A 13,318-nucleotide genomic window follows, 5' to 3' on the forward strand; every position below is an offset into this window, starting at 1 on the left:
GTGTCTCTCTCCCCGTTGTTGCGTGGATTTTTTTCTCTCCTGGTTCTTCCCTCCACATTTAGAAACACGCGTTGAGAGTATTTTGGCTGATATAAATTTCCACGCGATAAGCCACTTCATTTGGCTATCATTTGTGGCCAGGTGCGTCTGCAAATGAGCTACATAGCTCAGTGGGCCTTACCTGCTGAAATAAAAGTTTCGTTTTTAGTTTGGAAAACGCGGCTGCTTGCTTGATGTGTTTTACTTCATAATTTCTGGGTGAATCATCCTGTTGTATCTGTTTATTAGATTATCAACATTGTCCTGTGCACAGACTGCCCCCGCCATAGGAACGTGGAATTTCCACCACTGGCCCAGTATGTATGTTGACCTTATTTTGCACCGTACGTAGCCGACAGAGCTAATCAGAGGTGCGGGAAAGGACAACCAACTAAACACAAAAAGCAGTTCCGAAATAAATTATTTTCAATTGAGAAATTTTAAAAGTGCATAACTCCAGTGCCTTCCTTCTTCCGGAAGGGAGAGCGTTCCATACGGCCGCGGAAGCGCGTCTGAAAGCGCGCGATGCGGTGACCGTCTTCGTTCGATGGTTAGCCAAAAGCCGCTGCTGAGAGGATGACCCCGAATAGAAACAAAGAGTATGATGCGTGATGATGCTTTATGATCCTTGAGGAACCATCATCACGCGAACTCCGGTGACACAAGTGAAAATCGCCCCCACGCTCGATTCGGCAGGGAGACGCTCCGAATGTTTCTGAATTAAATGCCCGGTCAAGAAAACACAGCGTCGTCACACCGAGCCCTCGCCCCCACTTCAATATAAACCACATCGGCGAATCTCACTCGCCAGTCGCACCAAGAGCTGTGGGGGGGGGGGGGGGCTGTGAGTCACACGCCCGTGGGCATTGGCATTGTGCGGCACGCCAATGTCCCGCCACATGCGAGCAGGGATGATGGCAGCACGGATCTAGTGGTCAAAAATCCGTCCAGAAATCGCCGTTGGCTTTGCCATCGATTCCTCTTTTTAGCCGTGGGTCCAGCCCGGCGGCACGCAACTTTCGAGTCCGACTTGGCCGTGAATTGGCCCGGGGCTAGAACATACGCACACACACACGCACGCGCGTGTGTGTGTGTGCGAGCGAGCGCGTTGTCTCTCCACCTCGTCACCATCACCGCGGGGCCGGTCGTGACGCCGAGGGAGTCTCGGCGCCGTGTGCGGCCACTGGGCTGGACGTTTGTTGGCGAGGCGGTGCCGCAAACATTTGCGCCGTGCGGTGCTGATGGGGGGGGCGGGGGGGGGTCACTGGTCTCGCAAATAGCTCGCGGCAGTAAACGGCGCCGTCGATTTATAATAATCCACGTGTCGGTTTACGGTTCCAACTATTTCACCGACATCTCGTAAAACTGTGACCGCGCGGAGCCGCGGTTAGCCCCCCCCCCCAACCACCCCGCTCGCTTCCTCTCTCGCGCGCGCAAGCCGGCTGCGAATTGAAATCCCAGCCAGGGTTTCGGTTCAGCCCATCAGCTCCATCAGTGTCCATAAAATAAGTACCACTTTGCGGCGAGTCAACAGTTTTTGTGCTGCGGAGAGACCCCGTCTCCACCGCCGCCACCATAGGAATGGGGAATTTTCCCCACTTGGCTGAAAGCTCACCGATGGTTCAACATTTAGTTTTCAGGTCCATACGGCGTACAGCCATTTCAACATGGACATTTTTGTTTATTTGTTTGGGTTTCTCCCTTGTGATGGGACTTTGTAGAATTAACGTTGATATTTATAAGGGCACGGGGTGACCAATAAGGTCTGAATTGGTTTGTTAATAAGGTGGGGCACTGATAAGGGGTTGACAGGATGGGTATCGGTCAGCACACTGACCTATGAGCTGGCCTAGAGGTCAGCTCATAGGTCAGCACACTGACCTATGAGCTGGCCTAGAGGTCAGCACACTGACCTATGAGCTGGCCTAGAGGTCAGCACACTGACCTATGAGCTGGCCTACACAGAGGTCAGTACAGTGACCTATGAGCTGGCCTAGAGGTCAGCACACTGACCTATGAGCTGGCCTAGAGGTCAACACACGGACCTATGAGTTGGCCTACAGAGGTCAGTACAGTGACCTATGAGCTGGCCTACACAGAGGTCAGCACACTGAGCTATGAGCTGGCCTACAGAGGAGCCATCCCTTAGGCTCCCAATACTTGTAGAGCTCAGCCACGGGGACTGTGGTGTTGTCGGATAAATGTCAAAAGCAAGTTAAGGTTGTTCCCTATGGTGGCATGCGGCTCCGCTGTTTCTAACCTTCATAAGAATGATGACAAAGAAGGATGACGGTGGTTAAAGGTTACAGATACCAATGCAATGGTAACCTTGGAATTTAACACAAATAAATATCACACTTTTGGAATAATTTCGGGCCAAATTACAAACACCCCCTGTCCTACCCCACCATAATTTTAGTTACAAACATTTCTCCAAAAGTAGTGGTTCCAACAATATTGTTAAATGGACGACTTTAAATAAAAACGTACGGCTTTCCTACGAGACGTCCACCCCCTGCCTCACCGAATATTTCTGCCGAGAAAGGCGCACCTCACTCGGGTCATTTGCTAGGCCCTCACGGGTGGGTGGGTGGGTGGCTTGTCAATGTCAAACATACACACGAAAATAATCGGGAGACGCGGCGGCATCCGACAGCTGTTACAACAGCAGCGTTCTCCATGTTGCAGCCACGCCACGAATATAAACGCGGAGGGCTATTTCAAACGAGATTCCCGTCGCGTTCGCGTTGGTGGTGGTGGTGGGGGGGGCATTCGGGCAAGGTCCAGGCCAGCCAACTTAAGATTCCGCGTTGTCGAATCCATCCCGGGGCCCTGCGACCACCGCACATCCCTGCCGGAACGACGAAAGCGTGGTGCCGTCTCCCCACCTTGAGTGGGGTCGGGGCGACACTCGGGTCGACGAGATGCCAACTGCGACCGGTGACCGTTTCATTTATAAGCCGCGCTCAAACCGCCGTCGGTGGCGTCAAGCTGCCGCCTTCTCGTTTGCTTGGGACTTGCAAACGTCCCGTGCGGAAGCCGCGACGTGATTTTGGCCGCCGCCTCCTCGATGGGACGCGCGACGACGCCGGGCTCTGAAAACCGTGACCTTTAACCTAAAGTTTAAACTTATATTCGGGGGGTGGGGGTTGGGTGGGCGAGTGTGAGTATGCAGCGGTTGGCACAGTAGGGGGGTGGGCACAGGTGGCGCACCGGCCAGTCGTCTCAGTCACCTGCGCAGGGTCTGCCCCATGACCTCCTGCCGACGAGCGTTCGACGCTTCACGTGGCCTTAACGTGGCACCTAGCCTGGCACAAGCGCCGTGGTGACGTCGCCGCCACTTAGTGGCGAACGGCGGAGGCGGTTGTTGTTGTTGTTGGTGTATGCAGCGACAGCGTAGTGGGCAGCGCGACGGCCAGCCGAGTTCGATTCCCGCTCGCGGCCACAAACACCATCAGGGACGAATATCTGAAGCGGTACCTGGTCCTCCCCTAGGCCGACTCGGCCTGAAATGGCGCGGTGTGCAGTAAACATCTGCCACTGGGGAGACGAAGGTGGTCGGGCGTGGCGCTGGCCACCCAGCCACCCACCCCCTCGTGTTCCGCAGTGCCGGTAGCGTTCATCGGCGCTACTACTCGCTAACAGCACTTGCCCCAACAGTCTGTTACAGGCTACACGTGGGGGGCAGGGGGGCGGGGGGCAGGGGGGACCTTTGTCTTTTGCAGTCGACACCGGCCCACAGAGGGGCGAATTGGGGGCCCAACTGGTGCCCCCCCTCCCCCCGCCCCCCGTGAAGGTTGCTCGCTGCGCGGATGAATCCGCGCGGCTGTCCGGCTCAGCTGGCGCGCGAGTGACTCGCAGGCGGACTCGTCGTGAACGCGAACGGACAGCAGAAGGGGCTGGGCCGTGTTAATTACTCTCCGGGGGGGGGGGGGGGGGGGTCACCCCTTCAACGAAGGCCGTGGGGCCACGCAGGAGTGAAGCTGGCATCTGACTTGGCAAAGAGAGGCCGGCTTCACCCTCACACACTTTATTATTAACACCGCTACTACCGGGCGAAACGTCGTGCTCAGATTGTGAACGTTGCGTATTTACACTCCAACACGCCGGTGTGCTGCACTCGTCACGGATTATTGGCACGTTATGTTTACGTGACAAACCTTACTACTAATTACGCGATCGATCGAACCCAAACAGAAACGTCTTCTGGGTGATATTGGTCGCGAAAGCCTCCCACGTGTTAAACTACTCAATTCACGTCGCCTCAAGCCCCCCCCCCACTCCACGTCACCGTCGTTTCTCGTTCTCCATCGCCTCTCTCAGCCTCCTCCACCACCACCACCACCACCACCTCCTCCGCCACCACCACCACCACCTCCTCCGCCACCACCACCACCACCACCACAACCACCACCACCACCTCCACCACCACCACCTCCTCCACCACCACCACCACCACCACAACCACCACCTCCACCACCACCACCACCAGCTCCACCACCACCTCCACCACCACCACCAGCTCCACCACCACCTCCACCACCACCTCCACCACCACCTCCACCACCACCACCTCCACCACAACCACAACCTCCACCACCACCACCACAACCACCACCACCACCACAACCACCACCTCCACCACCACCACCGTCAATCCCTTCGATTGACGTCGTTTACGATATTTCTCGCCGCACCTCTACAGGAACGTGCCCCCCCCCCCCCCGACCCCGACCCCGACGTAAACCGGGGTAATGACTGTGGATGCTTCTGTAAAACAAGGTCTGAGCCAGCCCTACCGAGACCACGAGTTTAAATCCCCCATCTCGGCCAAGCGCGATGAAACCGCGTTCTCAAGCGCCCTGGCGGCGGTCGTCTCAGCCGGCGCGCCACTTTTGAAAGGACACTTTAAAAAAAATATATAATGAACCACCAACGGGAACATTTTGGGCGCTTTCACCAAAAGCAGGGGGACCTGGTCAGCTGTGAAGTAAAATGCAGTGCGATCCATTTATAGACACCCCGCTAGCTCGTGACGTCGTTCCTCGTTAAGGACTCGCGGTGCGTCGCGTCTCTACGGAACGTCGAGGCTGGTTTTTTTTGTTTACCGCTGCAAATTTGGAGAGAGAGAGGAGGGAAAAAAATGGCAAACGACCCTCTTTATTGGAATAGGTTTTACCCTTTTAACTGGCAAAAAACTGACACCTTTATTCAAGGCATCATGTTTGCAATAACCACAACACAAGCAGTCAAAATGCAAACAAAAGACAGCTCTTAAAGACAGCTCTAAGAAAAGCTGTCTCGGGTGTGGACCAATCAAATTCAAGGACAGTGCATATTATTATCAGAGTTGTCTTTTTTTGTTTGCATTTTGACTGCTTGTGTTGTGGTCATTGCAAACATGATGCCTTGAATAAAGGTGTCAGTTTTTGTGCCAGTTAAAAGGGGTAAAACCTATTCCTATATCTTGTTACTGGCAAAGGAGGTCTCATAATGTTAACGACCCTCTTTATTCTCAACGGGCGATTGAAAAAAAGTTGCGGAAGGCGACGCGAGGCAACAGCGTTGCTGAAGATTAATCGGCGTCTTAAGCTTATATGGAGAGAGGCTTCGCTACGACACACATTCTTCTCCGCGCCGTGAGCCGTCCCCAATTATTTGAGCGGGGCATCCCTAAATGGACCACCATGCATATCCACTGGAAGCGCAGTGATGGAGAAGCTGCCGAATCTGGATTTTCACACCCCGATGCCGCTCTGCAATGACAATGTGAATTTTGTATTATTACGCGCGAGTTTACCCGCGCGTAATAATTGAGGCTCATTTTCTTGGAGGGTTCTGCCAAGCCTTTTATAGTAGGGCAGGGGTGGTGATGTTGCTGCCACTGCTGCTGCTGTGTAATCCCAAATGAGTAATTTACAGGTAACATTATGTACCCATGTTGAACTTTTGTCCCACCGTACGTAGCCAACCGTGCTAATCGGAGGCGCTACATTCCACGTTTAAATTAGCTATGGGAGGAAACCCATGCCGAACAAGGGGAGAGAACACACAAAAATCGCACGCAGGAAGGAAGGCTGCCGAGTCAGGAATCGAACCCAGGGCCCCCCCCCCCCTTTTCTTGCTGCGAGGCTCCGAGCGTCACCACCGTGGGGAGAGACCGCACGGCTGCTTGCTCCACGGCGTCCCTTGCGCTGTGGCGCCGGGATCTGCCGTCCGTGGGGACGTCAAGAGAGGGCTCTTTCCCTCCCCGTCTCTCCGCGTCTCTCCGCGTCTCCCAGCTGTCAAGCGTGTTTAGTCTCAGGTCAGACAAACATCTAGCGGCGCGTAGTGGGACGGACAACTGACAAGACGGCCTCCCTTCTTGGCTAATTACAAAACGTCCTCCACTCACGAGTGCGTCCTCGCTTTACTTAGGGGAACATTGAATGGCGCTCATTGATTCCCGCAAGCCCCAGACCCGTATTGTCGGAAATTCCACGAAATCCCACGGCAAGGGCCAACATCTCAGCAGGACAACCGCAGTGGTTTTCACCCAGGCGAGGCAGTGTCGATGACGATGGTGCCGGAGTGTTTCCAGGCTGTGCTTATAAATCCCTGCCAACGCAGGTTCCTTTTTAGGTTTAATGATAACAATAAACGTTCTCGATTCATCCAGGAAAGCCTAACGGAGAGTCTCAAGGCCCCTTTGGAGGAGGGCGCTGCTGCGTTGGGATAGTTGGCCAGTTGCTTTTCGAGGAGCATTTGGCTTCACGCACGGAGAACATCGGCTGTCCACTCAGGGCAGCACAAACACACCGAGCCCTGCCCCGTGTGAGTCTCGCTCAGGGCAGCACACCAGCAAGGCGATATCAATCCCGGCGTACGCTCTCTTGGCCGTGTCAACGGGAAACCCTTTACACGTGAATCGATCACCGTGCCCCACACGAGGTAGCTGTGGTAATTGTAATGCGCTACAGACTTGCTTGGGAGCCTCCCGGTTACCTGCGATGATGGTTTGGCACCGCCTTGCCGCTGCAATCGGCGCACCCACACCACACAGTGGGGCGGTCGTTGCGGCCCCCAGCCACTCGACGCGTTAGAGAACCGAGCCAGCTTTGTCGAGTCGTGTTTCTAGGCTCGTTTTCACCGCCTCGTTCGTCGCGTTTCCGAATGTTCCGTGAACCTCGCTGCAATGCTAGGGTGTTCAATTCGCCGGCCCGCTCGCGGTCATTGCACGCGCACACTTCGACGTGCGTGCACGTCGCGCATCGCTCAGGGATTTGTTTCCATCGACGGATCGGCATCGCCTATAGGCTTTCGCCTGCGTGCACGCGAGCGGAGCAAAACGCCGTCGGCCAACGAGATCGGCCCCGCTCACCGCTCACACCAACGCCGGCGGCAGAAGGGGATCGCCGGCGCGGGGGCGGTCACATGGCCTCAAGGGCCGACGCGGCTGCTCCCGACTTGGAGCACTGAGCCAGCACTGCACACTCCCACCCTCCCCGAGCTCAATTCCATGGCATCAGCGTCACCTGTGACAAAGAGCTCTTTAGCTCATCGGATTCCTCCAGTATACATGACGACTCTGATTCTGTTTACACGTCCGGTTTTCCCATCAATTGGGAGCCGCTCGCAGGCAAGTCTGAGCGAAGGGTGCTTCCGGTGTTGAATTCTCTGCAGAGGGCCTAAAGTGGAATAGCTGTGATGTTGCAGGCACCGGCTGGGCATCCTTCAAGGGTCTATTTTTACTGCGAACTCGACCTCAACAAGATTGCACGTTCTTCAGATTTTCAGACGAGTGCACTGTTTGCCTCGTGTTCCTTTCACAACTGCAAAAGGACGAATCGATCGTGAAATAAATTATTTACGTCGGTGTTATATTTTCTTTTTCCTGTGCCATCATCGACGGCTGGGCTGAGACCATCGATCTGATCGATCTGACTCTACCGGAGGACCCGATTTCATCCTAGTTGAGAGGCCGGGAATCGAGCCTAGGGTCTCAGCCGAGCCGGGCTCAGTGTTGAAGCAAGCTTATCGAATAAATTAATGGTGTTTTAACATCTTAACACCTGTTTTGTTGCCAGAAAAAAAAGGAGGAACCCCTATTAACAATTAATGAACTTGTACTCGTACTGTGCCCTCACTAGCACGTAACGACACGTCTCACGAGCGCAGGTTTCCCTAACGGCGGCTGTCCCCTGTGCGGCACAAAGCGACTCTTCACCAGGATTGGGTGCTTTGGCCTCGGGGCACCCCGCGCGGCAGCTGTCGCTGTGCACGAGGCCTCCCAGCAGGGGCGATATAATTGCTGCGCGAGATTGACGTTGCACGTGCGTTTCTTTTACTTTAGCTGGAGGAGGAGGAGGAAACCCGGGAGAAACCCAAGTAAGCACAGGGAGGTGGTGAACATACAAACTCCACACGCGGGAAGTTGCCCGAGCAGGCAAACAAACCGATCGGCTTCGCGCTCCGAGGTGCTAGTATTACCACTGCGCTGTCGCCTACCGCCCTTGGCGTCAGCATCCCTGACGTGAATAACAAAACCCATGGGGGGGGGGAAGGGGGGGGGCAACTGCCCTGGCGGTGAGGACGACCCAGGAACCGAGCACAGACCAGACGACACCGCCGCCGCCCGCCGCCGCTGGCCGTGGAGGCCGCTTTCTGACAGGAGCACTTAGGCGCGTACACATCGTGTGGCTCAAGGGTCATTAAGGGCCGAAACATTAGCCAGCTACATGCGCTTCCGTTGTTTAGCGGCGGGAGCCAGGCGTTGGCGAGGTGTGAGTACGCGTACGAGGGGTGTCTGGTAACCACCCCACCGAGGCCGCCCCATCTAATTTTACAGTCTAACCGCATCATATAATCCCCGACGGTGGATCGGACGAGGTCAAATCGAACCGAGCGACTTTCTTTGCCGCTTCGGCTTCAGTAGTTGTGCACGAATTCCCAGCCACGCTCTCACGGTGGCGCGGCGGGCGAGGGTTCAGGCCGGTGCCGCGTCGGTCGAGGCCAAAGTGCGACGATCCGCTCCTTCCGGGGCCCTCCGCTAACCTCGCGCTCGCAACTCCGCTCGCGCCCGCAACCCCGGTCGCGCTCGCAACTCCGCGGGTGAAAATCCGTCGGCGGTGGCGAGGGTCGACTCGGCCGATCATCCCTCCCGGCTCAATGAAACGAGCACCGCGTTGCAGACTCCCTCAACGGCGGTCGTCCCACGGGGAGACCGGCCCTCGCCATGGGACCGTCGAATTTGCTCCGCCGGCTTGAGTTGGCCTTTGGGGAGATGAGCGCGCCACTCCCGTTGGCTTATATTCACCCTGGAAATCTTGACCAAGTCTCAGAACTGGTTTTGAGGAGGAGGAGGAGGAGGAGGACGCCGCCTGGGCTGTTCGACCATCACCCGCAGAGACGCCGCGGGCAAAGCCGCCGTTCCGGCCGGGGCCACCACGGCCGCCCCCCCCCCCCCTCTCTCCCCAATGCCCGTCCACTCCCCCCACCGTCAGTGGTGGCTCTCGAGCTCCACGATCGTCCACTCGCCTGCGGGGCCCCCCGTGGGCGGCTGCCCCCCGTGGTGTCCGTCAGGGGAGAAGGCCGCCACGGCGGTGACGCACGCGTCGGCCTCGCAGCGCAGCGGGGAGAGCAGCACCTCGCTCCAGCGCGTGAGCGCGTCGCCCTGCACGGGGCGCACGCGGCCCCGCGGCAGCACCTCGCTCATCCGCGTCAGCGCCTCTTCCTCCTCCTGCCCCTCCTGCTCCCCACGTGGAGCCGCGCCCCCTGCCACCGACCCCTCCCCCGCCACCCCCCCCTCGCCCGGAGCGGGCCACGACGGAGCGGCCGCGCCCTCGCGCAGCCCCGACAGGGAGCGCGGCGGAGGCACGGAAACGCGGCGGCCGGGGGAGGCGGCGAGGCGGGATGGCGGAGCGGGCGGAGCGGGCGGCAGGGCCGGCTCGGGGGAGGCGCCGCCTCCGTCGTCGCGACGGGCCCGGGGGTCGGCGAGGTCGCGCCCGTCGGGGTCCCGCGTGACCTCGAAGGCCCCGGCGGCGGTCGGGACGGTGGCAGCGGGGTCATCGGCGTCCAGCTCCAGGATGGGGGAGAGCGGCTTGCCGGACGAGAAGTGCGAGTGGGAAGGGGCGTCGGCCGACAGCGCTGCCCCGGCGCGTCTCGCCGTCAGCGCGGAGACCTCAAAGTCGTCGCCGTCCGCGTCGCTGCCGTCGCTGCCGTCGCTGCCGTCGTCGTCGTCGCAGTCGTCGTCCTCGAAGTCATCCGGCGTCCACCCGTGCCCAAGCTTCGTGGCCGCTGGCTCGGCCTGCGGCTTCCGCTCCGGGGGCCGCCGCTCGGCCGTCAGGGGCGGCTCTCGCGGCCGCCCCGGGGTTAGGTCGACGCTGCCGCTGCAGTCAGGGTGCGGGTCGCCTCCCCGTACGTGCGCGAGCTCCGGTTGAGCCGTCACGCCGGCGTCCCCGCTCACTCTCCCGGTCCGCGGCTCGGCCTCGCGCACCGCTCTCGAGTCGGGCTCGGCCGCGTAGTCCCGGAACGCGGGGTTCTCGATGCCGCAGAGGACCCGCGTCCGATGCTTCTCCACATCATTGACGTAGTAATCGTTATCAAAATCATCGCCATCTTCGTCATCTTCCTTTTCGTCGTCGTCGTCGTCGCCGCCTTCAACAACATTGTTATTATTATTTCCGGTGTCTCGCTTGAGTCTCTCTGCCAGCGTCCGTTCGGTTTTGTCCCGGGGCTCGTATATGGGCGCATGTCTGGACTCCAACAGCATTTTGAGTTTAAGACCAAATTCTGGACTCATTCCCAGCGTAGAGCCGGACGCGGAGGCGCCTCCGGCCAGGCTGCCCGTGTCCTTCAGCTCCTCGGGGGTGCTGGTGGGGCTGCTGGTTTTCGAGTCGAGCTTCTCCCACAGGCCCATGGAGCTGGGAGTCGATAGATCACCCAGGGTGCCCCCGCAGCCCCACAGCTCATCTCCCAGCTGGTGCGCCTCCGACATCACCCCCACGCTCACCGTCTCCCGGAAGGACCTGTCGTCGGAAAGCGCCCCCCCACCGTCCGCCAGGCTGGGCGAGGAGGCCCCGTCGGCCGCCTCCGACAGGTTGATCTCACACAGGCTGAGCTCGGCGAGGCGCACGCCGGGCCCGGCACCCGTGGTGAACTTCGTGCCGTGGACGTCCTTGGAGAGTGCTCTGTTCTTGTCAACGTCGGCTCTCACAGCGGGTTTGATTTCCGTGTCGGACCCGGTCCCCCCGCACGCGTCATCGACGTTCGCGTGCGAGTGAACCTGGACCCGCACCAAATCGGCACGCGAGGTGACCGCCCGGACGTCCGCCGCAGGTTCGCGGCTCGCACCGGGCCTGGCGCGGGCACCAGCTCCCACGCGCGAAACGTCGTCTCCCTTCGCGCCGTTGCCCTCTGCCACCGGTGACATTCTCAAGTCGGTCATCCCAGACGCCGCCGCCGCCGCGGCGGAGCCGGCGTCTGTTGTGCTCGGCCGTGGCAGCGGTGATCCGTCCTCCACCCCTCCTGCGCCGGGGAGCGCTTCTCCTACCCCGTTCAGTTCAGGAATCGCTCCGGGGAAGACGCTCACGTCAGAAATTGCTTCTGCGCCGGAATGCGGGGGGAGCGGCTGCCTGCCGGCGGCGCCCGCGGCCGGGGGGACCCCACGCCCCGCGTCGCCCGCGTCGGCACCCGGGGGCTTCGTGTCCTGGCCCGCGTCAAATCCGGCCGTTGTTCGCTCGCCCGCTCGGCGCGTGGCCCGAGCCTGCCCGAGGCCTGCGCACGGAGTCTTCGCTCCACCGCCGAGGTCGCGCGACGCGTTCAGTTCGCCGCTCAGGTCACGTGAAGTCTTCCCTCTGCCGCTCGCGTCACACGTGGCCTCCGTCGTGCCACTCGCATCAACGTCGTCCGTCTCTCCTTCATGCGAGTCGCGCGCGGCCTTCTTGCCTCCACCGGTCTTGTATGTGGATTTAGTTTCTTCGCTCAACTCGAGCGCAGCCTTCGGTGCCCCAAGCTCATCAGGCAGTGCGTTTATTTGCTCACGCGCGTCGCTCTCGGCCTTCATGTCACCGCTCTCGCCGTTCTCGGCCTTCGTGTCGCTCTCATCGCGCTCGGTCTTCACGTGACTCTCATCGCGCTCGATCTTCACGTGACTCTCATTGCACTCGGCCTTCGTGTCGCTCTCATCGCGCTCGGTCTTCACGTGACTCTCATCACGCTCGGCCTTCACGTGACTCTCATCGCGCTCGATCTTCACGTGACTCTCATTGCACTCGGCCTTCGTGCCACTCTCATCACGCTCGGTCTTCCTGTGACTCTCGTCGCTCTCGGCCTTCGTGTCGCTCTCATCACGCTCGGTCTTCCTGTGACTCTCATCGCGCTCGGTCTTCCTGTGACTCTCGTCGCTCTCGATCTTCCTGTGACTCTCATTGCTCTCGGCCTTCGTGTCGCTCTCATCGCGCTCGGTCTTCATGTGACTCTCAGCACGCTCGGTCTTCGTGTCGCTCTCATCGCGCTCGGTCTTCATGTGACTCTCATTGCACTCGGCCTTCATTTCCCCGCTCTCGTCATGATCAGCCTTCGTGCCACTCTCATCACGCTCGGCCTTCATGTGACTCTCGTCGCTCTCGGCCTTCATGTGGCTCTCATCACGCTCGGCCTTCGAATCCTCGCTCTCGTCACGCTTGGTCTTCGTGTCGCTCTCATCACGCTCGGCCTTCGATTGCCCGCTCCAGTCGTGCTCGGCCTTCCCTTCCGCGCTTGCGCCCTGTGCCGTCTCCTCATCTTCCTCCGCCGCCGCCGCCGCTGCCCTCGTTTCCCCGTCCCCCGTGTCCGCGTCGTCCGCCACGTCGCCGTTCGCCTGGAGGAGTTTCGCTGCGTGCACCGTACCCTGGGCCCTGGCCGCAGCGAGGGCTTCGGCCTTACAGTTCCTCCTCGGCGCTCTGGGGGCTCCTCCCGTCGCGCATCCCGTCGGAGGGCGGGTCGCGGGCCCCGCGGTCCTGAGCGGAGCGGTGCCGCTCCACGTCCGCCCTGTGTGACACGGGGACAACGATGACGGTCACTGCCATGCACCTCCACTGCCCGGGACGGCGGCGAGGGGGTTCGTGTGACCGTACTTCGCAAACGTGGCAGCGTGTAATGGTACAGCGGCGTGTTTTGTTGCGTTGCCTTCTGCTGTCCTCACCAGAACGGGCAAATTTGTCTCGCCGCTCCAGCGAGCGGCGCTCGCCCCAATTGGTGTCCCCTTAGCGGGTGGTGCAAATTCCACATTCCCATGGCGGGAGCTACTTTATCCATAGGA

At 59.5% G+C, this 13,318-nt stretch overlaps 1 protein-coding gene and 2 long non-coding RNA genes across 3 annotated transcripts in view; 1 reads left to right on the forward strand and 2 right to left on the reverse strand.

The window, feature by feature from the left end:
* Nucleotides 1–234: 234 nt before the first annotated feature.
* LOC116938965 (uncharacterized) lies at nucleotides 235–4,391 on the reverse strand. Its single transcript, XR_012935052.1, has 2 exons — nucleotides 2,119–4,391; nucleotides 235–2,084 (listed from the first exon to the last, which is right to left on the reverse strand). It is a non-coding gene; the product is annotated as an uncharacterized LOC116938965 (long non-coding RNA).
* LOC142914082 (uncharacterized) lies at nucleotides 1,313–2,408 on the forward strand. Its single transcript, XR_012935050.1, has 2 exons — nucleotides 1,313–1,862; nucleotides 1,907–2,408. It is a non-coding gene; the product is annotated as an uncharacterized LOC142914082 (long non-coding RNA).
* Nucleotides 4,392–8,345: 3,954 nt separating the features above from the next.
* LOC116938966 (uncharacterized) overlaps nucleotides 8,346–13,318 on the reverse strand; it is a 30,981-nt gene continuing 26,008 nt past the window's right edge. The window contains exon 3 of the mRNA XM_032946750.2: nucleotides 8,346–13,047. Coding sequence (XP_032802641.2) covers nucleotides 9,518–13,047 — 3,530 coding nt within the window. The 3' untranslated portion in view covers nucleotides 8,346–9,517. The remainder of the gene's footprint in view (nucleotides 13,048–13,318) is intronic.

Source organism: Petromyzon marinus, chromosome 5, assembly GCF_048934315.1.
Source record: "Petromyzon marinus isolate PM22_M1 ecotype Great Lakes invasive population chromosome 5, UKy_Petmar_22M1.pri1.0, whole genome shotgun sequence".
Taxonomy (NCBI): Eukaryota; Metazoa; Chordata; class Hyperoartia; order Petromyzontiformes; family Petromyzontidae; genus Petromyzon; species Petromyzon marinus.